Source organism: Schistocerca serialis, chromosome 1, assembly GCF_023864345.2.
Source record: "Schistocerca serialis cubense isolate TAMUIC-IGC-003099 chromosome 1, iqSchSeri2.2, whole genome shotgun sequence".
Lineage (NCBI taxonomy): Eukaryota > Metazoa > Arthropoda > Insecta > Orthoptera > Acrididae > Schistocerca > Schistocerca serialis.
Genome location: NC_064638.1, coordinates 424,275,646 through 424,298,490, shown reverse-complemented (window position 1 = coordinate 424,298,490; position 22,845 = coordinate 424,275,646). Strand labels below are relative to the sequence as shown.

Here is a 22,845-nt window from a genome sequence, read left to right as displayed (position 1 = left end):
CTTGCCTTATGTTTGACTTATACCATTGCGCTCCAGTCAACCTGAATGCAGAGCTACTGACTGTTTTAATTTCGGGTTTGACCTCGGATAACAAATGAGGGGGGGGGGGGGGGTTGGGTTGTTTGGGGGAGGAGACCAGACAGCGAGGTCATCGGTCTCATCGGATTAGGGAAGGATGTCGGCCGTGCCCTTTCAAAGGAACCATCCCGGCATTTGCCTGGAGCGATGTAGGGAAATCACGGAAAACCTAAATCAGGATGGCCGGACGCGGGATTGAACCGTCGTCCTCCCGAATGCGAGTCCAGTGTGGATAACAAATGACAAAAGAAATACTTTTGCCTGTGAATAATTAAAGATTTACTACTACCGGTTTTTTCCATTTATTGTACTGTAAAACCCTCATTTTTGTCAAATTTCATGATTCTAGGCCAGCGGAAAGTACCGTGTGGGATTTGGTGTGTGAGTCTGCGACTGTTAAAATACGACATAAATGGCCGTATCTTTTGATTGCATTGACTTAGAACCTTGAATTTTGTACACTGCCAAGGACCCTTATGCTTTAGTATATGACATAAACTTCAACGTGTTACGCGTACCCTTCCTGAGAAAAAGGGTTTTTAACAGTGACGGACAACATAGCGACCCTATAAGGGTTCCGTTTTTGCCGATTGAGACACTGAACGCTAAAAAGGCCTTATACACACATTAAGCCTAAGATAACTGTTACATCTACTCTTTCTGCGCATTTGTTATGGTCTCAAGTGAAGGCAATGTTAATTTCACGTTGATGACAAAGTTCAAGTTGATGGTTTCTTAGGTATGTCACTTACCGTAACAGTGTGACCTTATGTTGTGACTATTGCGTAGAAACTATTGTCGTAGAAACTTCAAATTATTCCCAGTTGCAAGTCGAATTTTACCTTCTAAAGCTTCTTTCCATTATAGTGTTTGTTAAAACGCCCCCAGTACGCATGTGCTGTTGCTCGCTTGTGATGTCGGCGTTATACAAAGTTATGAAGTGTGACAAACACTTGTTCATAAACAACGTTCGTGTGGGAAGAAGAGATAAGTATCTCGTGTTCCCTATTCACGTCGTCCGGAGTCCGACAAGGGGCACTGTGTGCAGCCATACATATCTCTGACATTTAAGGCTTGTCGTCGCATATGCTGTTTTATGGATACCTCATGCAAATAGGCAGCAGGCGCGTAGAGCGCAGAGTAGTGCGCAAGTCATTGGAACGGCATGTTACCGGCGAACAAATACTGGGAGTCAGTTGCAGATCGTTTGCGCTGAAAGAACGCAGAGGAAGATTTCGTCACGTAATACGAAGCAGCCGGAATTTCTCACATTTACAGCTGGAGCTGTGCGGAGGGCGGTAGTGGTCCCTCCCTCCCTCCCTCTCCCCTCCCTCCCCCCACCCTCCCTCCGCCCCTCCAGTAAACCACAACTAGGTTACATAATGTCTACATCAATTGACTAGCAAGAATTTTTTCTTCTACATCATATATAGCACTCAACATAACGTGAGTATGTCGAAACATTGTTTTCAGCAACCGGTTGTATGCAAGGTCCGAATAGGTTGTTATATCTTTAACATAGTGTAGCTTTACGACAAACGAGATAAATAACTACAGTTTTCTAAAAAAAAGTAAACGACGGAATTTGGATGGCGATTGAAGAGAGTGAAGTGCTGTAACTCTTCTTAACGTTTTCACTCATCTTTTCACAACAGTTAAAGGGGAATGCCGTGATAGTGAGACCAAAGTCTACCGTAATGCCGCAGTTCCAGCCCCATCTTCGCTGTGCCAACGTAATTCGATTTCATCTGTATCACATTTCTAGAATACCCTTGCGTTACACGCAACTGTAAATATTAAAAAGAAATACACTTCTCTTTTCAGTCGCTATCAAATGAAGATAAAGTACCTGTATGTATTTCGTTTCATTGAAATAATAAACCGTAGGAGCTGCAACATCTCGATGGGTAAGGAAATTAGTCCCAGTGTTAAAGTGAATTCCGTTTTGTATATTATGACCTAATCAAAAACCATGTTTCGATTTCACCAAAATTTTATCATATTTTTGACAGACGTCCGAAGTAGTAGATAAAAGCGATAGGCAACAAAACTTCTAAATAATGTTTCGTTATAGAACAGAGTTGTTGTGAAGAAAGCAAATTTTTAATCTGTGGTTTTTACATAATTATGGAAATGATCATATTTGTCATAAACAAATACTACCAGTGAAGTGGTTCCAGAATTGACAAGTTACAGCAAGTTCTAATATTCCAAAACGATGACCGAAAGTCAAGAAATGAATGATTGAATCGATCTCGAAGTAACAATATCGTGTGTGTGTGTAACCTGTCAGTAAATCAGACGATATTTATATTTAGCATAAACCTTTCCATTCACATCAAATGGCGAAAGTTTGTTTTAAGTACTTGGTACAGTTCGGTCTGCCGCCTGATACTTGTGCTGTCATATTAATAGCGGGAGAAGACAAATGCTACTAGCGAATAAAACACTAAGACGTGACACGTCAGGGGACGAATCCGATCTGTTAATAACACATTTGAATAGCGAAGCCGACTGCCTACCGCAGTGGGAGTCGAATGCAGATATGCGAGCACTGTTAACTAAACGACTTTCCGCTCTGTTTGAGAAAGACGACTCGCGAGAGACCGGCATTTTGGAAAGCGCGGCTTTTCCGCGTAGTTGGCGGGTGAACGCGGCATTGTCTGGAAATTGGAGACTGCGACCCGGTTAGAGTGCGGACCGGCCCGGTTCTGCGCCGATGGCCGCGCTGTGACTGCATCTTGTCATGGGATGCTGTTCACTCTTACCCCGCTTTCCCGCTCAGCTGCGCGCATTCCGTCTACCTGCCTTTTTATTCTGCCAGCATGCGTTCTTAGCGTCGCCGAGTACTGTACAGCTCTCGTGAGCGTTACGGGATCCTCCCCAATCTGACTGGGTATCGTAGCTTGGTATTGTTTGATAAACAGCTCCATTGACGACATGGCGACGTTTACGAAGTTCGTTGTTCCTGCAGTTTTAGTGGCATGACAATCGTACAAGGACTTGGTACGTGTTAGACTCTACGTCGGCTTTCATTATATTCAAATTATTAAACAGTTCTCCCAAACGTTTCGTGACAAAATTGTACATTGGCATAGAATCCTAAATGGAATACTTTCAGCCGAAGAACTAATGGCCGTAAATGAATATTTTTGACGAGAAACTGGCCATTTCAAGTCATAGGAAGTTGAATTTGGTTCTTAACAAAGACTCGTTCGCACACAAAAAGTAATTGAGGATATGGTGGTTGGATCGAGTGGGAAAAGATTTATCAATAAGCACTCATCAGCGTGTCCGTGAAATTGAGGCTTCGAAGACTACAGTGCGAAAAATACTCGTGGAGCAATAATTAGACTCTTGTTATGAAGAACGTGTGCCGCGCGTGATTAGCCGAGCGGTTTAAGGCGCTGCAGTCATGGACTGTGCGGCCGGTCCCGGCGGAGGTTGGAGTCCTCCCTCGGGCATGGGTGTATGTGTTTGTCCTTAGGATAATTTAGCTTAAGTAGTGTGTAAGCTTAGCGACTGATGACGTTAGCAGTTAAGTCCCATAAGATTTCACACACATTTGAACATTTTTTTGAAGAACTAAGTAAGCCAAATGATTTTGAATTAAGAGTTCAGCTGTGTCATTTATAACCCAATTATTGTTTGCAGATTAGGCCGTTTTGAACCGTGATGGCCTCATCAGTCGCCTCAATAACTATGGCTGAAGTGATAAGTATTGAAAATCCGTGCACCTTGTTAGTTTTAAAGATCACTAGCAACGTTTCTCTACCAACTTGTGGACTGCCATTTTGAAAGATCAGTAGATAGGTCGCAGCCACTCCGCTCTAATGGTGTTCATTCGAGATGCGCTGCCACAATTGGATCCAATCCCGACTCATCACAATATCATTATCATGTCTGCCCTAACTTAGAATGGCCGATAGGCTTTCCTCCTAATTGCTTCCTTGTTGTACTCCTTCTCGAGGTGCATGTACTGTTGCTGTTCTGTGACGCATACGCTCCTAATCTCTTTCACCTTGTTCCCTCTGATAACAAGGAATCTTTCCGTGTACTACGGCATCGATATTCCTATGTTCCGTCTTGTAAAACTGATACTGCAATGCTTTTGACATTCCATTGGCAGCTTCCATCCTTCGGCGTCTTGACCAGTCCTGCTCAGGTTCAAGCTACCCAGTCTGTCCCGTATATACGTTTGGCAATTGGAGAGAGCTGTTGTCCATCTTTTTGTTTTGTGTAGATGGACGGGGTGAGGATCATATCGAGTAATGATGCTTCGTGAACTCAAATGTGAGTTCGTCGAGAAAATACGTCGTCCTTTTCGCGGAGCCCTATTGAGAAAATTTAGATAATCAGCATTTCAACCTGACTGCAGAACGGTTTTACCACAGTTCGTTTTTCTTTCGCTCTTATTGCGAGTGGCACAGGAAAGGAAATGACTAATAATGGTACAAGGTATCTTCCGCCGTGGTCCATGTGATGACTTGCGTAGTGTATATGTGACGTAGCTGTAGATGTAAGGAAGTGCACCATTGTACTATCGTAGGGAGAACACAGTCATCCATGACGGACTGTCGTGCGTGCGAAATTGATTGATGTGGCATGTGCAAGAATGTCAGTCCTTCTGGTCATCAAGGGCTGTGTGAACAAGTGAGCAGTTTCACTGGCTCGTCACTGGCAGCAGTTTGAGTACCAACAGGTGGCTAAAGCGATATCTTTCTCTGTGCTGAATTCCGCCGGTCCGATGACAAGGCTGCGCGGCCTTTAAATGTCAGCGGCGCGCGATCGGAGCTGCGCGTTGCGGGTCTCCACGGCTCGGCGTCACGCCCCGCAGGCCCGGCTGGCCTTTCACGTTCTGATGCCGGGGCGGATAGGCAGCAGCCCGCCGCGTAGCGCCTGCAGCCGCAGCTGCATCCCGGCGCGCCGATCTGTCTCGGCTGTCACCCATTGTTCGCTGCGATCTACTTTCTGTGGCGCGGGTGGCGCCCGCCGCACACGAGATGATGGCCACATTGTGTGTGGGAGGGGCACGCCCGGCCGCTTAGGGCACCAGACCGCTGCGCTCAACTGCTTTGTCTCCGACCGCCCCGCGTCAAGCCGAGCGCGGTTTCCGCGACCGGTTTCGTCATTCTGGAGTGGGCGGTGCGCGCGCCGCCAATATGGTTGCTGAGTCATCGCCAGGACGTTAGTCTGACTGATCGAGGACACGCCACTCGTCTTCTGCCACATACATCTGTAATGTACTGCCTTGCCCTCCCCTCGCTGTCGACAAGGTTTCGAACACCACCCCGGTTCTGTCTACCTTCTATTCTCGGTCGTGGATCATTCGGTCTGCGTTTACAATCAGCAGTCCAGAGCTGATCGACCGGCATAACGCGTAAGTCCACTAGGCTCCATACAGTGATGTCAGTCGTAGCTGGATTCAGCTCGCGCGCCGAGTTAACGATCGCTAGATGGTACACCAGTCAGCCTTGGCTTGACTACTGTCACCATTTGGACAGCAGCCAGGACCCCCCCCCCCCCCCTCACCGCCCCTTCTTTCTACTAAACAGTTTAAAATATGAAAACTTCCTGAATAAATTCAAGATCGACAGAGTATACTATGAAAACACGTCAAGCATTGTACGACAGTGCAAAGTGTTTTTATGTCGGGTTAAGGGGGTCATTATTCACACCTACCCATTTTTCACGTTGGACATATAAAGCAATCTCCCACTCATTGATTTCACATAACCATAACTCCTGAAAGTGTACTTATCTTCTCGTAATCGCTTTGTCCAGGATTGCAGGTTCATGGGTACGTATAATTCTGAATGTGATTTTTGTTCGTTGTTGTTTTATCATTAGGCTCAGCACAAAATACAAACATGCCTCTGTCGCAATTCAATGTGACCGTCAACAGCGTTGACAGTTTGCTATTACGTACGAAATGGCTCTGAGCACCATGGGACTTAACTACTGAGGTCATCAGTACCCTAGAACTTAGAACTATTTGAACCTAACCAACCTAAGGACATCACACAGTTCCATGCCCGAGGCAGGATTCGAACCTGCGACCGTAGCGGTCGCTTGGTTCCAGACTGTAGCGCCTAGAACCGCTCGGCCACTCCGGCCGTCACTATTACGTACGAAGTCAGCTCAATCTGTGTTGCTCCTTTCACCTTCCTGACAAATCTTCCTCAGGTAACAGTGGCATCTGACGTCATTCGTATGGCGTCAGCCATATACTACGGCAGAATTACACAATATTTTGTTTTTAAATCAAAGTATCGTTCTTGATATTTAAAATTGCGCCGAGGGCCAGTTATCAGTATGATTCGGTGGATCAAAATAGAATCGAAGATGTGGTCTGTGAACGGTGATAAGGAACTTCTGGTGAGAAACATGATAATGTGCTTACTTCATATTAGTTGATAGTTCCACGATGTACTGAAAAATGGCACCTTTATCTCATATTTCGCGTTCTCGCTATTGCCAAATTTGTCAGGATGTGTGCATGTAAGCAGTGGTAAGTTCCAAAAACATCGTTACCAGCATTAGTAACGCATCTGGTGTTCGTGTAAGGAAAAAGATTTTCAGCTTTTGTACAAATTTGGGAATGATTTGGAGTATATTTCCTCCCCCACCCCCGAAAAAAACAATATTATGTCACTTAGAACGAGAGGTTGATACGACTTCTAGCAAATTTTGGGGATAACTTCTGAACAGAAAACCTGATTTGAAAACTTGTATCATATGATAAGATGTGATAAAGTAGATGCAAGTAAAAGACCGCTAATTTCAAGCAGTTTAGTGTGTGTTATTTTACAGCAGAATAAGCTTTTATTGCGCCCGACATTCTAGCTTTTGATGAACAAAAACCTTCGATCGATTAGACGGCCGCGCCGTCTGGGGCGTCTTGCCACAGTTCGCGCGGCTCCGCCCGACGGGGGTTCGAGTCCTCCCTCGGGCATGTGTGTGTGTGTGTGTGTGTTTTCCTTAGCGTAAGTTAGTTTTAAGTTAGATTAAGTAGTGTGTAAGCCTAGGGACCGATGACCTCGGCAGTTTGGTCTCATGGGAACTTGCCACCACTAATCAGAAGTACGAAGCCATGCAAGTTATTCTGAAAGAATCTGTCCCATTGTTGTTTTGATTTGTTCCGTAGTGGTTTACGCCTCTCCATTATTGTGAACCGGATTTGGAATTCGATCCCGGATATCTGGAATACGGAAGATCAGTGGAGGGAGTGACAGGCTGGAACTGTGAGACGGCTACGAGGCGTGGCCATATGGCGGAGGTGATGGGGACAGAGATTCGGTCCGTCAGATAGCTTTAATGTGGCTGACGCTGTAGTTCGCAGCGCCGCGATGTGAGACGGGTGTAACAGCGGCACTCTTTCCTGTTGTTTCAGGACTCGGGTGCCGGCGGCTCGCTGGACGAGGAAGACGGCGCCCGGGGTTCCAACGCCACCAACACACCTACCCGCAGGTCAGTCTGAGCACCACACCACTGGGTCGTTCGTCTCACTCTCCGCAGCCAGTCCACTGCCGCTTAAGTAAATGTTATTTCCATGCTAGCCTATCCCGTGCGAGCCTCTTCACCTCTGCATAACTGCCTGCAACCAACAGCCGTGTGAACCTGCTTACTGTAGTCAGACCTGTGACTCCCTGTACAGTTATTACCTTTCATTTGCTGTCCCTCTAAGTAAAATTGTGTGATAAACATCTTTTTTCGCGTATTCGATTCAGTACCTCTTCATATGTAGCTCGATCTGCCATCTAATCAACAGCATTCTTCTGTGGCACCACATTTGAGAAGCTTGTATTTTTATATTGATTATCGCCCACGTTTAAGTATCATTTTTCAGTGCAACGTACAACAGAGCGATGTTCTTGATTTCCTTTGACATTGTTGTCACCCCCAGACAATTCAACTTTTTTCTAAGGACATGTGGGACTGTAACACCCACATGGTATACGTGTTGAACCACTAGGAACCATTGAAAATCATTCGACGAAGTTTGTACATGCTCTGAAGAAGGAAAGGCTGTTTATGCTTTCATCCCTCCTCTTCCGCGCCCTCCTGTGGCATGTGAACGAGGGGAGGGAGGTTCCGACATTGACACGTACTTGAAAAGAATAGCGAAAGGTTCCTCTAAGACACCCGTTCGGCAACATCCTCGGTGCCATCTGTGCACCTTTGTTGGGCACTTTAAATATCCGTCCCTGTGTGGAGACACGCATTCACGGATTCCTAGGCGCTGGTGGGAAAGGCAGCCCTTTCCATATCCCTCAGATTTTGCATGTGTCCGACAAGTGCTGGTCCAGTGGCGTAGCTTCAGTCATCTGTTTTTTTTTATGCGCAATTAAATTATTTCTCAGTTACAGGTGGCACCACCACTAGCACAAATGACAGCCTGATATCGGCAACTTTAGCTGCGCGTCAAGGAATTGAAATAGGTCTAGGGGATGTTAATAGATATGTTTTGTGACCCAAGAACCAATTCCTCTACTTTTTCTGGCTGAGAGTTCCTACAATTTAGATTTCGACCCATGGTTTCCCAAGTATGTTCAATTGGGTTTAAGTCAGGGCTGTTGGGAGGACACTGCATTACTGGGATGCCCACTGCATTGAGACGATCTTGGCCGACCTGTGTCATGTGAGGTTGAACATTATCCTGCATCAGTGGAAGAACGGTTCAAATGCTGAAGCCTCCCACTTGCTGTCAGACTCTCCTGTCTCATCTCAGTTGCGCTTGGTGTTCGTCGGAGGAAGTTGCATGACAATGAGGGGTGTTTTCCTGTTTAACTTGATGCCTCTCCAAATCATGACAGATCGACCCACAAATAAGGGGTGTGGAAGAAATTAAATTTGTATGATTCCTCACCTCTGATGATAAACACGGATCCTGCCGTCATGGCCCTCCTGGAAGAGATATGACTGATCTTTGAAGAATACTTAATGCCAACGCTCCATACCCTCACTGCATGTGTTAATTGGCACCTGGCCGCACGATGTGTATGGGTCAACTTTGGCACCTTCATTGACTTGCACAGATAAGTGCACATTTTCCACAACCATCTCCAAACTGTCTGCATTGGCACTATTTGACTAGTAGCAGCAGCATGGTGATAGGTTAGAGTATATTTTGTCCATTGGGCTGCCTGCCGACCAGTAGCACCATCGTCCCACAGTGTAGTGCAGTGGCAATGGCCTCGACTTGGACGGCGCGTGATAAGATCAGTCTGCGTGTTACTGCACTGTGTGACATGCCTAGCATATTTCCTTGTATCACTGTGACCTGCCATCTCCAAGCAGATCAACGGCTTGGCTAATCTCAGTGAAGGACAGCTGTCTCCATACCATAATTCTGTAAAACAAAAATAAACGTTCCGCCTCTTATGTGCTGAACGAGCCAGAGCCTAAGGCAAACATAGTTATTTATGGAATCCTTACCACGCTCGGAAAACGCTGATAAAAACAGGAGTAGGAAACGCTCCTCACTGTGCAAGAGCTGCCTGCAGGTTGATTTGCTTCTGCGTTGAAACTAAACAGCTGAATGGTGCTATGTCATTGCACTAATCCTGGCTGGCGAAATTTGAGGGGTGTCGACAGGATTGCCTAGTCCGCCGGGACCTAGGAAACTGTGAAAGGGCGTTTTTGTACATGGCCATTTTTAAAGTGCTCAACAAAGATGCGAAGGGGGCATCGAGGGTATTGCTAAGCTGGGGTGTATTAGACTGACCCTTTGCCGTTTTATTCACGCTTGTATCGAAGTCACACTCCTCCTGCATACACGCCACAGAAGGATACGGAAAAGGAGGTGTGAGAAAGCATACATACCCTTTTATGCTTCGAATCGCGTTTAATTTTCGCTGAATGATTTTGAACGGTGCTTAGTTGTTCTAGTCTGTATATCAAAGCATCACTATGTCCTTCGAGAACGGAGAGAACGGTTAAATCTTTTGGAAAGTGCAAAGGTCGTCAATAAAATCGTCCTGTTGCACATCGCAGTGCAGAATGTCGTTTTGGACTGCGAAATGTCTGAAAATGAATGTTCCAAAGGGAGGGATGGTTTCATTCATGCGGTTTATGCCACCAGCTGGGTCTTTTTCTCCTCGTTTCTGAATGGTGGTGTGTCTGTAATGTTGTCCTTAGCCACCCATGACACCAGTGAGAGAACTTCGTGATTTCAACTCTGAGCGTCGAAGGTCTGACCTCCCGTCGCACAGACATCAAAAGAACGAGTGAGCTGTGAGTAACGGAACGCGTGACGACCTTCACATGATACGACACGCCCACGGCGGCGTTGGGCGGAACTGTCCTGAAGTGTGCTGCCAGTGTGTCTTCATTAACACACCGTAAGTCTCACGTGAACTTCTGAACTGCAGCCTTTTTTTTTTCTTACACCTTGCTGTTTGAAGTGTTGCCGAGCCTAAAGGTAATGTCGCACGACACCACGCTTGTGACACTGGGAGAAAATGACTAGTTAAAAAAAATGACCCTATAATATTGTTGCACAGTTTAGTTTTCAGACGCGACATTACACATCCGAGGCCTGGCAACACATGTGAAAAGGTATCACTGAGGTGCTGTTTGTGGTTTGTTTTTACTCACATGTTCATGTCATGATTTCAGCAGCTGCAATACACAGGAACATTTGCTTAGCCAGTGGCTCGGTGTTAGGGACTTGTCACTCAGTATACATAATTTTTGCATTTGTTGGCGTTTCATTGGTGTATCTGCTAAAACACAGCCTGCTTGTGAACATAGCATAAATTCGTTGCCGATTGATGTAGCATATTACGTAGTTAATTGAGTTCTTTTGGAAAAGCCAAATTTACTTAATTGTTTTCAATTATTTTTCTCTCCTAACATTTTCCATCAGCCAGCTTCAAAAACAAAGACGGGAAACACCTAATTCATGGCCCAAGTGTTTGTACTTCGGTTTCCTGAATAACGTATTTCGTTTAAAGCGATAAGAAAAGAAGTGGCCTTTTTTTTGCATACTGGTTGTGTGCCGTGTGCACTGATATTGAAATTTGTTTAGTTCGTCCATGACACTTTGCTGAAGTGCCATTAGCTACGTTCTGTTAAATAATTCGGACATAATTTTTATTGTCGTTTTCTACTAAGTATTTTTTCGAATAGCCAACCCTTGTTAACAGTGGTGTGAAAATAAACATGTGCTAGAAGGAAAAATCTGCTCAACAATTATACCTTCGTGGTATGTGAAACTTCGCGAGAATGTTCGGTGTTTGCGGCGGATAATGCCTAACCCACCAGCGTCGTGACTATGGCGACATTCCTACATTCTACTATCCACTTTTCACAGGACCCGATCTGACACAGTTGAATTTCTCACGTGACCGGCGCCACGCGTTTTGAGTGAGCGCCTCTTTGCGTGAGCGGGGCTGGGAATCCTTTCACAACGATGATGTCATACCATTCAAACGGGTGTAGTCTGTGAAACGCCTGGCTCGTGAGAAGCGAAGTTACCAAATGCATTGCCTGCAATCATGTGGAAAGTTTCCAGTATTAATTGAGAAAGACCGCCGGTGCCACTTAGACTCATTGCATTGTCCAAACTAATACGCGTGGCACAATACCTATATTCGAGGTATTTAGTTTTGCCAGTGTGCATGTCCAGCAGTATGCAGCCCTTTTTGTGCGGGTTCACTGGATCTCGATCAATAAGATATGCTTTGGCGAAAGCGCCTTCTTCAGCTCCGAATGGGTATCTGTACTTCATCCGGCCCTTAGCAGAAAATGGCAGCGCGGAATATCACTTCGTGCTTAGGTTCATGTGAAAAGAATCATTTCAAAATAACAAACTCTTTGTTTGCCGTTATTGTGGGTTTCGGCAGACACCAACTACGATTAAACTGAAACAAATCACTGAATGGTAACACTTTGCATCCCTACAGTATCATGAAGGCGTTAAGGCGCTGCCGCTGTCAAAGATACGATGCCTCGCAAAGCTATGCTACACAAACAGGGTGTTCAGTAATTCATTGGGAGTTTCACGTAATAAATCAGTCCACATTACTTTATGCTGGTAAGAGAGCTTGGAGTTTAATGATGACAACATTATCTTCGCTAATTGTAGTGCTGCGCTCACTGAAGCCTGGAATTACAGCGTTGAGTTATAGCACTTCGACACAAATCTTCTGTTTTTTCAGGCTAATGTCATGGAATAGTAATTTTTGTCGCAAATACCGATATTGTGCCTCGTTCATTTCGCAGAAATTCACACAGTCGCAGACAATCACTCTAGTTTACGTAAAATCAAAATTGGTACACATATTACGACGGTATGGCTTCTCAAAGAGTTGTAAAACAGAGTTGTTTTTCGTTGATTATATTATTCACATCATTACTCCTATCAGTAACACTGTTGACTACTTAATTATCGATTATGCTTTGTATTATATTTTATACTACTTTGCTGCAAATACTGAGTGGCGCGGACGAAGAGATAAACATATTTATAGATGATTATAACTATTGCATACAGAAAAAAACATTTGCTACTTGTCACTGAGAATTTCTCGTCCTGACTATTAGTGATGTACAAAAATTTCCAGCTCCTCCATTAAATTTTACGATCGCCGTGAAATCATAAAAAGACGACTGCAGGTCAACATTGGCAGAACAGCACACACGCAAACGCCATGTAATGTGTTAGTGTAAATAGCTGCACTTGAAAATGGTAATAAATTCCTGAAACGCGTCGTGTAAGGCAAGAAAAAAGAAGTAACTGATAGTGTTTTATTATTTAATACGTTAAAAAATAAAATTAGTCTATGAGTAAATGTGACTCGTCGCAGCTTTCTCCATCACTAGCAGGACTGTAAATCAGCCGCCGAGTGTTCTACGTACACAGCCGCAAATGAGTGTGGACGGGAAGGGAAGCCCTGCAGGGAGCAACTGCCGGAATGGGCGCATCGGCGCAAAGGCTCGCGGCTGGGCTGGGACACGGGGCGGCAACAGGTCCCGCGGCGGGTCCCTGTCCCTGTCCCTGCGGCGCCACACGCCCACCGCCTTTGTTCTCGCTACGGCTACACGAATAACGCTGTTTTATGGCTGCCGGTACAGTCCGCGCCGGCACGCTCTCCTGTGTGTACATCGCGCCACACTCCCCTGTCTCCATTACCATCCCAGAACCCAGTCCAGTTGCAGCTTGCCTATCTCACGGCTTCCAGGGCAAACAAATTTTTTTTTTTCAAAATTTCACACAATTTAAAAATTTTAAATGCTGTCATAATGTATTCATTAATAGCTACAATGTTACGTTGTTATATTGCCTCAATCGTGGTGTTTTACTGGTTGAACGAATTCAGGCAACGAATAAATTCTTTAAATTCTCTTGAAAATACAGGCCTATTACAAATGATTGAAGCGATTTCATAAATTCACTGTAGCTCCATTCATTGACATATGGTCACGACACACTACAGATACGTAGAAAAACTCATAAAGTTTTGTTCGGCTGAAGCCGCACTTCAGGTTTCTGCTGTCAGAGCGCTCGAGAGCGCAGTGAGACAAAATGGCGACAGGAGCCGAGAAAGCGTATGTCGTGCTTGAAATGCACTCAGATCAGTCAGTCATAACAGTGCAACGACACTTCAGGACGAAGTTCAACAAAGATCCACCAACTGCTAACTCCATTCGGCGATGGTATGCGCAGTTTAAAGCTTCTGGATGCCTCCGTAAGGGGAAATCAACGGGTCGGCCTGCAGTGAGCGAAGAAACGGTTGAACGCGTGCGGGCAAGTTTCACGCGTAGCCCGCGGAAAATTGGCACATGCCAGAACTGGAGACCGACAGCGCCGACTTCATCTTTCAACAGGATGGTGCTCCACCGCACTTCCATCATGATGTTCGGCATTTCTTAAACAGGAGATTGGAAAACCGATGGATCGGTCGTGGTGGAGATCATGATCAGCAATTCATGTCATGGCCTCCACGCTCTCCCGACTTAACCCCATGAGATTTCTTTCTGTGGGGTTATGTGAAAGACTCAGTGTTTAAACCTCCTCTACCAAGAAACGTGCCAGAACTGCGAGCTCGCATCAACGATGCTTTCGAACTCATTGATGGGGACATGCTGCGCCGAGTGTGGGAGGAACTTGATTATCGGCTTGATGATGTCTGCCGAATCACTAAAGGGGCACATATCGAACATTTGTGAATGCCTAAAAAAACTTTTTGAGTTTTTGTATGTGTGTGCAAAGCATTGTGAAAATATCTCAAATAATAAAGTTATTGTAGAGCTTTGAAATCGCTTCAGTCATTTGTAATAACCCTGTATATCTGGATATACACCTACACTGGAGTAGGAGCTCTGTTTTAGTGTCGAAGAGGACGCTCACTGCACCAAGAAACATACTGTTCCGCTGTCTTTACATTGATTACTACCGCTATTATTTTAAATGAGAGTATTTAGTACAGGAAAATTTGTAAACCATGGGGACCGCAAAACACAACACAGAAGCAAATAGCTTCTCATGTAGTTGATTTTCTGTCAAGAAATTTTTGGCGAGATTAATTTCATTAAGCCATAATCGATTTTCTACACCGCATTTGATCGTGAAATACGACTACCTACCATTTTGACCTGGAGGTTTAGCCGCACTAATATTTCTATATCGTCTTTCATGATATTAGTTCAGTCATGTGAATAGAGCTGGAAATGTGGACAGAATAATGTTGTCCATTAGTTTGTCAGAAAGTGGACACATTGCCGCAATCACATTAAAAAATTTTCGGGCCGTAACCGCATGCCAGACTGCACTAACAAGTTAGAAATGATGTAGGAGAATTGGGCACAGGCAGTTTATGTGACATTTTGTTTCATGCAACGACAGAAAGTTACGGTTAAAGACCAGGGGAAACACAAGCATTTCTTCAATAGTCAGATTCCAGCCACTTCTGCGTCGACCATACAATTCGGATCTAGTGTCACCCGATTTTTTCTCTCTAAAGTCTAAAGAAACAATCCGAGGGCATCATTTAGCCGCCGGGAGCGTCTGTTCATGGATGTGAAGCGTCGCTCAATAACCTACCCAAGAAAGCTTATCATATTATTTGAGAAATGCTGCGTTGCGTAGAACTGCGAGATGTCAAAGGTAACTTTTTATGAGAAAAAAAACATGACTTCATTAAAATTTTGAGAGTGACATACATATATCCACTGGTATGCTATAGTTCTAAAAATAATTCCATCTATTTTTGTTCTTTTCATTACGAAAGACGCTGTTGACAGGAAGGGCGAAATGTAGTTGCAGATTTTATTTGTTTCAGTAGTTAATGGCTACGATCGTGACTAAGCACAAAAGTAATCAAGAGGGTACGTCCAGAAAACTACGAGTTTGACTGCACATTCAGAAATAAAGGTTAATTAATTAAAATAAAATCACTAATCAATTAGTATCACAATGTCGCGTACGTGAAAACCGTTCCGGGTGATTCTTAAGCACTATTGCATGTACACTCCGCATTTTTGATCGTTAGCAGACCAGCGCCATGCATATCGTCAGGAGCCCTTGCACAGCGCCTACCGGTCGTGTGAGTGGCCCGTGCAAGAAACGAGGAAGTGCACGCTGTCCACAATTGCGGCTGCAGCTTGATTGCCTAGGGGCATACGCTTTGTGTGTGTGTGTGTGTGTGTGTGTGAGAGAGAGAGAGAGAGAGAGAGAGAGAGAGAGAGAGAGAGCGCTTTGACGTGAAGCGGACGGCAAATTGCCGCAGGCAGTCAGTGGGTCTGCGTGACTGGCCCGTCGGTTTGCGGCTCTTGCTCCCACGTTCCGCTTGTTCTCATCAGTCCCGACATGCAGCGTCAGTGTTGCTCAGTTACTTCACACTGGCGGTTCCCAAGCTTTGCTCAACAGGGCCACAGGGTCGTCGAGAATATTATTACGACCAGCTGTGCAGCCATGTTGTGGTCTGTGTACCTTTCACATACACCAACCATCCACTAGTCAACGAACGCATCTTCGATGATCCTGACGCTGCTACACGGAGTAAAATTTAGCGTAAACGGTCTGTCTCTTTTAGACTACACCTACAGATAAACGTCGTTGACAAGGTGTTCTTCAAAACCCGTTGTCTTACATCGGAGCGACAATTTTCATCTTTCACGGAAAAAAACACTTGGATTTTGGTGGTTAGAATCAGAGGATGACCTTATAACTCTGCAACTTTCTTTTTTCCGTTTGCGTAATTCCTCGGAATCATTTAAGCTGGCAGTCAGTATTAAGACCATAATCTCCTGCTTAAGGTTTGTAGTTATTATTCCTGCTGTTCACAGAACATTTCCCGCAACTACGAATAGTGGTGAAGACAGCAAGCTTCTGCCACCGATCGTAGTGGCGCAGTGGCTAGCACATTGGACTAGTTTTTGGGAGAACTGTGGTTCAAATTCTCTCTCTACTACCCCGACTTACGTTTACGGCAAATGCCGGGGTGTTTTTTTTTAAAAAAAAGGACACGGCTGATTACCTTTCCCAACACTCCGCCAATCCGAGCTTCTGCTCTGCCTTCGTCGACCTCGATGTCGATTAATCTTTCCTGCAAGAGGTCCTACAATAATGTACATTAATGACGGGATATAGTATAAACATTTGACCGCCGTTAGGCCATTTCCTTGTTTCATCTGTTATACATGCGTTTGTATGCCCTACGTCGCGGTAATGTCTAGGAAATGACTATTCAATGAGCAGGTAGAGACGAAACAACGTTTTATGAAGGTAGACCTGAAAAGCTTATCGGATATCACAAAAATTGGCGATTGTGCCATAAAACAGTTAAAAAAAGCTTACATGTTAGTTTTAATAATAGCGGAAGCAACCGAAAACTGTATATATTTTGCATCGCACAAAAAAAAGTTCTTGCATCACAATCTATCCCGCACTACTCTGAGCTGACCATCTGTTGTTAAATGGAAAAGATAACTTAAAGAATTGAGCATTAAGAGAATTCCTAGCCTCCATGTCGAATTTTAATGACTTTTGCGGATCGACAACGAATAGAAAGTTGTACCGCCGGAGGGTAATTACACAATCGTTATCGAGCTGGAGTTACGCGTACGTCGTACACACGACAGGATGTGTTAGCGAAGCAGACTCATTTCCTGCTTCGTATGACACGAGACTTTCACTTGCATAACGGTAGTCTATGTTTCCTGTTTTCTCCTTGGGCAGCTGTTGGCAATTAAGGGCTCGAAGGATCGTAGACGGTGGTTCTGGCCGCGCAGTGCGGCGACGGGCTGGTTTGCACTCGTTGCAGACAGGTTACGTCGTGGTTTCCCTGCCACAAGGAAAGCGATCGCCGAACAGCTCTTGCATGTGAGCGGCAGATGGGCATGTCCCGAGGCAATCGACGCTTCCTCACGACGGACTGCGGCCGGTCACGCAGTAGCGGTCGCTTTGACCGGCGGGACGCGGGTGCCAAGTGGCTCTCAGCACGAACCACTGTGCGGCGCCGGTGCGTTTTGGGGCCGCGTCTCCGTAGCCCTGCCGCCCGCACGCGCCCTGAAGGCTTTTTCTGGCGGCTTTTCCCACATCCCTGCGTCACGGGGTCCGTGATCCAACAAGGCACGGCTGTAATGTGTGCACTGAAAACTTGCCCCTGCTGCAGCAGAATGTTTCCTCTCTCTCATCAAATCCTGTCCAGTCTCTGAGATGACGCAACAGACGGCTTTGGAAAGTCATCTAACCTCACAGTGACTTGGACCGCACTCTGACCTACCAATGATCCGACCAGTAGTAGCGTCATCCAAATGCTTTGGCTGTGTCCTGCCTCCGTCTGACTCAAGTAGTGTGTGCACCAAACGCGCTCAAGATGAAGTCAGAAACACATACGCATTTCGGACTGCTTCAGGACATTCGTGTGCTCCGCAGGCGTTTTCTCTGGCTAGTGCTCTGAACGGATGCAGATATCCGCAAAACTTATCACTGTGTGGCTAAAAAAAGAAAAGATAGTATCTTCATTGCAAAATGATCTAGACAAGGTATCTGTATGGTTCGAAAAACGAAAGTTAACTCAAAATAATGAAAAGTGTTGAGTCATCCACATGAGTACTAAAATTTCGGTTACACAGTAAATCACACAAATCTAAAGGCTGTAAATTCAACTAAATACTTACGGATTACAATTACGAATGACTTAAATTGGCACGAACTCGACACGTTGCCGCTCATTTTATCTTACAACGCCTCGTTCAGTGTTGTGGAAATATTCCGCAGAAAGATGCACAAAATCGTTTTCAATAACTACGACAGAAAATTATAACTTGTGGAATTCATCAAGAATATGAGAGGTTTTGTTTTGTTAAAATATGACCAGGAGTAGTTTTTATATGTTTAGTCAGTGGAATGAAATTCAAACAGCAGCAGATGAAAATTCAGACCAAGCACTAGCCTACCGTCAGAGGTCCGACGAACTGAATAAAGTGAAGGGGTTTACAAAATTTTAATATCCGTGGATGCGGGTGAAAGGCTCTCGAATGCGGATAAGTGAGCTGCGGATGCGGATAGGTAACTCCCGGATGGGTTTCGGATGAAGAAAGCATTTTTCTTATGAAACTTCCTGGCAGATTAAAACTGTGTGCCCGACCGAGACTCGAACTCGGGCTTATGCCTTTCGCGGGCAAGTGCTCTACCAACTGAGCTACCGAAGCACGACTCACGCCCGTTACTCACAGCTTTACTTCTGCCAGTACCTCGTCTCCTACCTTCCAAACTTTACAGAAGCTCTCCTGTGAACCTTTTAGAAGTAGCACTCCTGAAAGAAAGGATATTGCGGAGACATGGCTTAGCCACAGCCTGGGGGATGTTTCCAGAATGAGAATTTCACTCTGCAGCGGAGTGTGCGCTGATATGACACTTCCTGGCAGATTAAAACTGTGTGCTCGACCGAGACTCGAACTCGGGATCCGAGTGCTAGTTCTGCAAGGTTCGCAGGAGAGCTTCTGTAAAGTTTGGAAGGTAGGAGACGAGGTACTGGCAGAAGTAAAGCTGTGAGTACCTGGCGTGAGTCGTGCTCCGGTAGCTCAGTTGGTAGAGCACTTGCCCGCGAAAGGCATAGGTCCCGAGTTCGAGTCTCGGTCGGGCACACAGTTTTAATCTGCCAGGAAGTTTCATATCAGCGCACACTCCGCTGCAGAGTGAAATTCTCATTCCAGCATTTTTCTTATCTACACGCATGTCATCGTGTATGTCATGCGTTTCATTGTTGTGCCGCCAAAGTTTAATCGGCAGCATGTCGCAGTGATGCTTCGTGTGGACATACGACCATACAGACGTCGGATACTATCTAGTGAGATACTCTTGCACGAATTGTTTCAGCTCATCATGAGGAGGGAACGGTAACGAAAACCGGAGCAGATATCTTTCCACCATGTTCTGAGTGGGACAAATCGTACTGGTCAGAGGACTTGAGACCTAGGGCGCATGTAGGGGTAAAACAAATGTGTGTGTAGTTATTGTTCTGCTGGAAGCTCACCTGTCCGTAGCGTTGTAAGTTCAGCAACAGAGTGGACTGGATGACGGTTGTATCCTGGACTGTGAAATATCCCACACCAACAAACACCAGATGTATACGATTGTCGTAGCCTCTGGACCTCAGTGACATGGCGCGAACTGACATTTTCCGAAAGCCCATGTCTACCACCAAGATAGAATTGGCGTCTTCAGTCAACACAACTTCACACCGTTCAGCCCTCCAGTCGAGTCTTTCACCACTGCTCCGTGATTCATCGTGAGAGAATGAATGGCGAACGATACTCTTAATCATAGTCTACCTTACAACAAATCATGCGTATTGTCCTAGCACAGCTAGCTAGAGCTGAAGCTGAATGACCGCTTTGTTTTGTTCAGGAATATATTATTTTAAAAGGATTTCTTTTAAGTTCCTCCTGAACTGTTACGCTGAATAGGCCCACCCTCGGACCACCACTCTCCGGCGAACAGTTTCTTCCTTGAGCTTCGGACTTTTGTTTTGCTGGAAGTATTTGTCATTGGTATTTGCCAAGTGATCGACGTATTTTCTGTTGATTTATGTAGAGTCTTCATATGAGCTTTCCACAGACAACTGTTTATTTATTGAGATTAGGGAGACCAAGAGATCAATACACTAAGCAGATTCAGAAGGATGTAGGTTGCAGTAGGTACTGGGAGATGAAGAAGCTTGCACAGGATAGAGTAGCATGGAGAGCTGCATCAAACTAGTCTCAGGACTGAAGACCACAACAACAACAAGAAGTTCCTTGTGGTAAGATGATTGTATATAGTTGCTGCTTCACAATAGTCGTTGATTTGGCGAAATGGTTATAACAGCCGTTGCCATATTTGTGAATCTATGAATATTGTGAAATGAAATAGCGTGTAGAACAATAACAGTGCTTCACGTGGAGAGTGGCATGAAGAGGAGGCATAACTGCAACAGGTAAAATCCCTTTACCCAACCGTATACACGTCAAAAAATTTGTCGAAACCGAAAATGAGACCATTTGCGAAAGACGAAAAGTAAGTGTTGTAATATCCTCCCCAGATGGTTTAAACTTCAGTTTTGAATCCTACTCGCAACTTAATCTTGCTGGTGTACATTTAAAAAGGAAAGGAAAGGAACTGATGGTATCATCTGAATCGGGACTTTATGCAGAATCGGCGTCGATGAGTGAAATTATGTCCCGGTTAGGGACTCGAAACCAGGATCTCCTGCTTGCTAGGCAGTTACATTAACCACTGCGCCATCTGGACGCAGTGTTTATGGCAAATACGTGGACTGTCTCGGCAAGCTCCCCGGGCAACCCACATTCCCACATAGAGCCGCCTATCCTCAGTCCCCGTCCATGTCCTCCATGCTTGCTAATTTTAGATTCCCGCTGGAGGTCGAATGATATTGTTCATCCGCACTGAAGGTTGTGTATTTATTTAGGCGAATCAACCATATGAATGCGTAGTTTCTGTTCTTTCGAATATGTCCGAATAAGTTATATGAATGCGTGGTCTCTGTTCTTTCGGATATGTCCGAAAGAACAGACACCACGCATGCAAACAATTGATTCGCCTCAATGGTTAATGAATCCACAATCTTCATTGCAGGTGCATATTTACGTTCGGCCTCTTGCGGGAATCTCAAAGTAGCGAGGGGACTGTTCATAGGTGGCACTAGGTAGAAATATGGGTCGGCCAGGGACTGTGCCGAGGTAGTCCGTACATTTGCGATTAACTCTGCGCTCGAATGACGCAGTGGTTAACACAAGTGTTTGACTCGTCTGAAAAAACAGACACCACACATTCATATAATTAATTCTGGTCGTTTAAAATCTAAAACTGCTACATTTATTAGGGATTTCTGTCGCTGGCTTATAATCGCAGTGGAGGACAAGTGTCCTGTATAGCTCTTCTCTTCATTGTTGCCATCGGAAGGGCGAGTGTAGGGTGGTTGTGGACAGACACTGTGTTTTGTTTGTGGCCAGACCCGGACATCCGCGCGCACTGTAACGGTTTCCCATTTATCTGTTAATTGCGAGCAGTTCCAGCAGCCTGCCTGTAACGGTTACAGCCGCTCTGCGCGACTACGCCCGACCGTTGCAAAATCACTGGCCCGGATTGGTCGGAGCCGGGCTACCGTTCTGACCGTTCGATAGCCGGCGCCCGATAAAAACATGTCTCTCTCCAAGGCCACCTATCGGAATCGGCACATGTGGCCTTCCATCCCCACGACAAGGTAATGACGTAATTCACCTACTTTGCGAATAGCTTCGAAAAGGAGGAAGGAAGATTGGTGTCTAACATCCCGTCGTCGACGAGATCATTAGAGACGGGGCATAAATTAGGATTAGGAAGGATATGGAGGGAAACCGGACGTGCCCTTCCAAAGGAACCATCTTCACGTTTTTTGTTCCTTACATGATAGTGGATACTAGGAACTTTAGATGTTGATAATTTTTTTTTTTTTTTATCTCATAGACCATTTTCAAAATGGTTCAAATGGCTCTGAGCACTATGGGACTTAACATCTGAGGTCATCAGTCCCCTAGAACTTAGAACTACTTAAACCTAACTAACCTAAGGACATCACACAATCCATGCCCGAGGCAGGATTCGAACCTGCGACTGGAGTGGTCGCGCGGTTCCAGACTGAAGCGCCTAGAACCGCTTGGCCACATCGGCCGGCAGACCATTTTCTTTTTATTTTAGAAAGAACTACATTTTAGTCGGCTTGAGAGGCACAGTTGTTGATTGCTTTGAAAATAACTTATCGTTCGGCAAAGTTACGCATATTTCAAACGAAATGCCGGATTTCAGTCGGCATTGGTCATCCTCAGATCTACAAGACGAACAAGTTTAAAAATTACGAAAATTTGTGCAACTCATGTCAAAATTACACAACAGTAAAATAAAAGGTCATACCATAAAAAAGTGATCGTAGAGGGATACCAAGAGATGAATACACTAAGCAGATTCAGAAGGATGTAGGTTGCAGTAGGTACTGGGAGATGAAAAAGCTTGCACAGGATAGAGTAGCATGGAGAGCTGCATCAAACCAGTCTCAGGACTGAAGACCACAACAACAACCATAAAACACCTGCCGTGATTCAGTCCGACCACTGAATAAACAGCGTTATCAGTGGATTACATGAGGAGGGTAAGGTGGGTAAGTGAAGTTCCACGCGCCGGCCCCTAGACCGACTAACCGGACCCGACCGACCGTCAGGTCGGGTTTCTTGACCTTGGAAGCGCTGCTAATCGGTCTAGTAGCTCCTCAGTTAGCCACA

General features: G+C 45.3%; 1 protein-coding gene across 2 annotated transcripts in view; it reads left to right on the top strand.

Moving 5' to 3' along the window:
- LOC126472148 (uncharacterized) overlaps positions 1-22,845 on the top strand; it is a 628,043-nt gene that overhangs the window by 285,077 nt on the left and 320,121 nt on the right. For both annotated transcript variants that reach the window (XM_050099915.1, XM_050099914.1), the window contains exon 2: positions 7,472-7,548. In XM_050099915.1, coding sequence (XP_049955872.1) covers positions 7,472-7,548 — 77 coding nt within the window. The remainder of the gene's footprint in view (positions 1-7,471; positions 7,549-22,845) is intronic.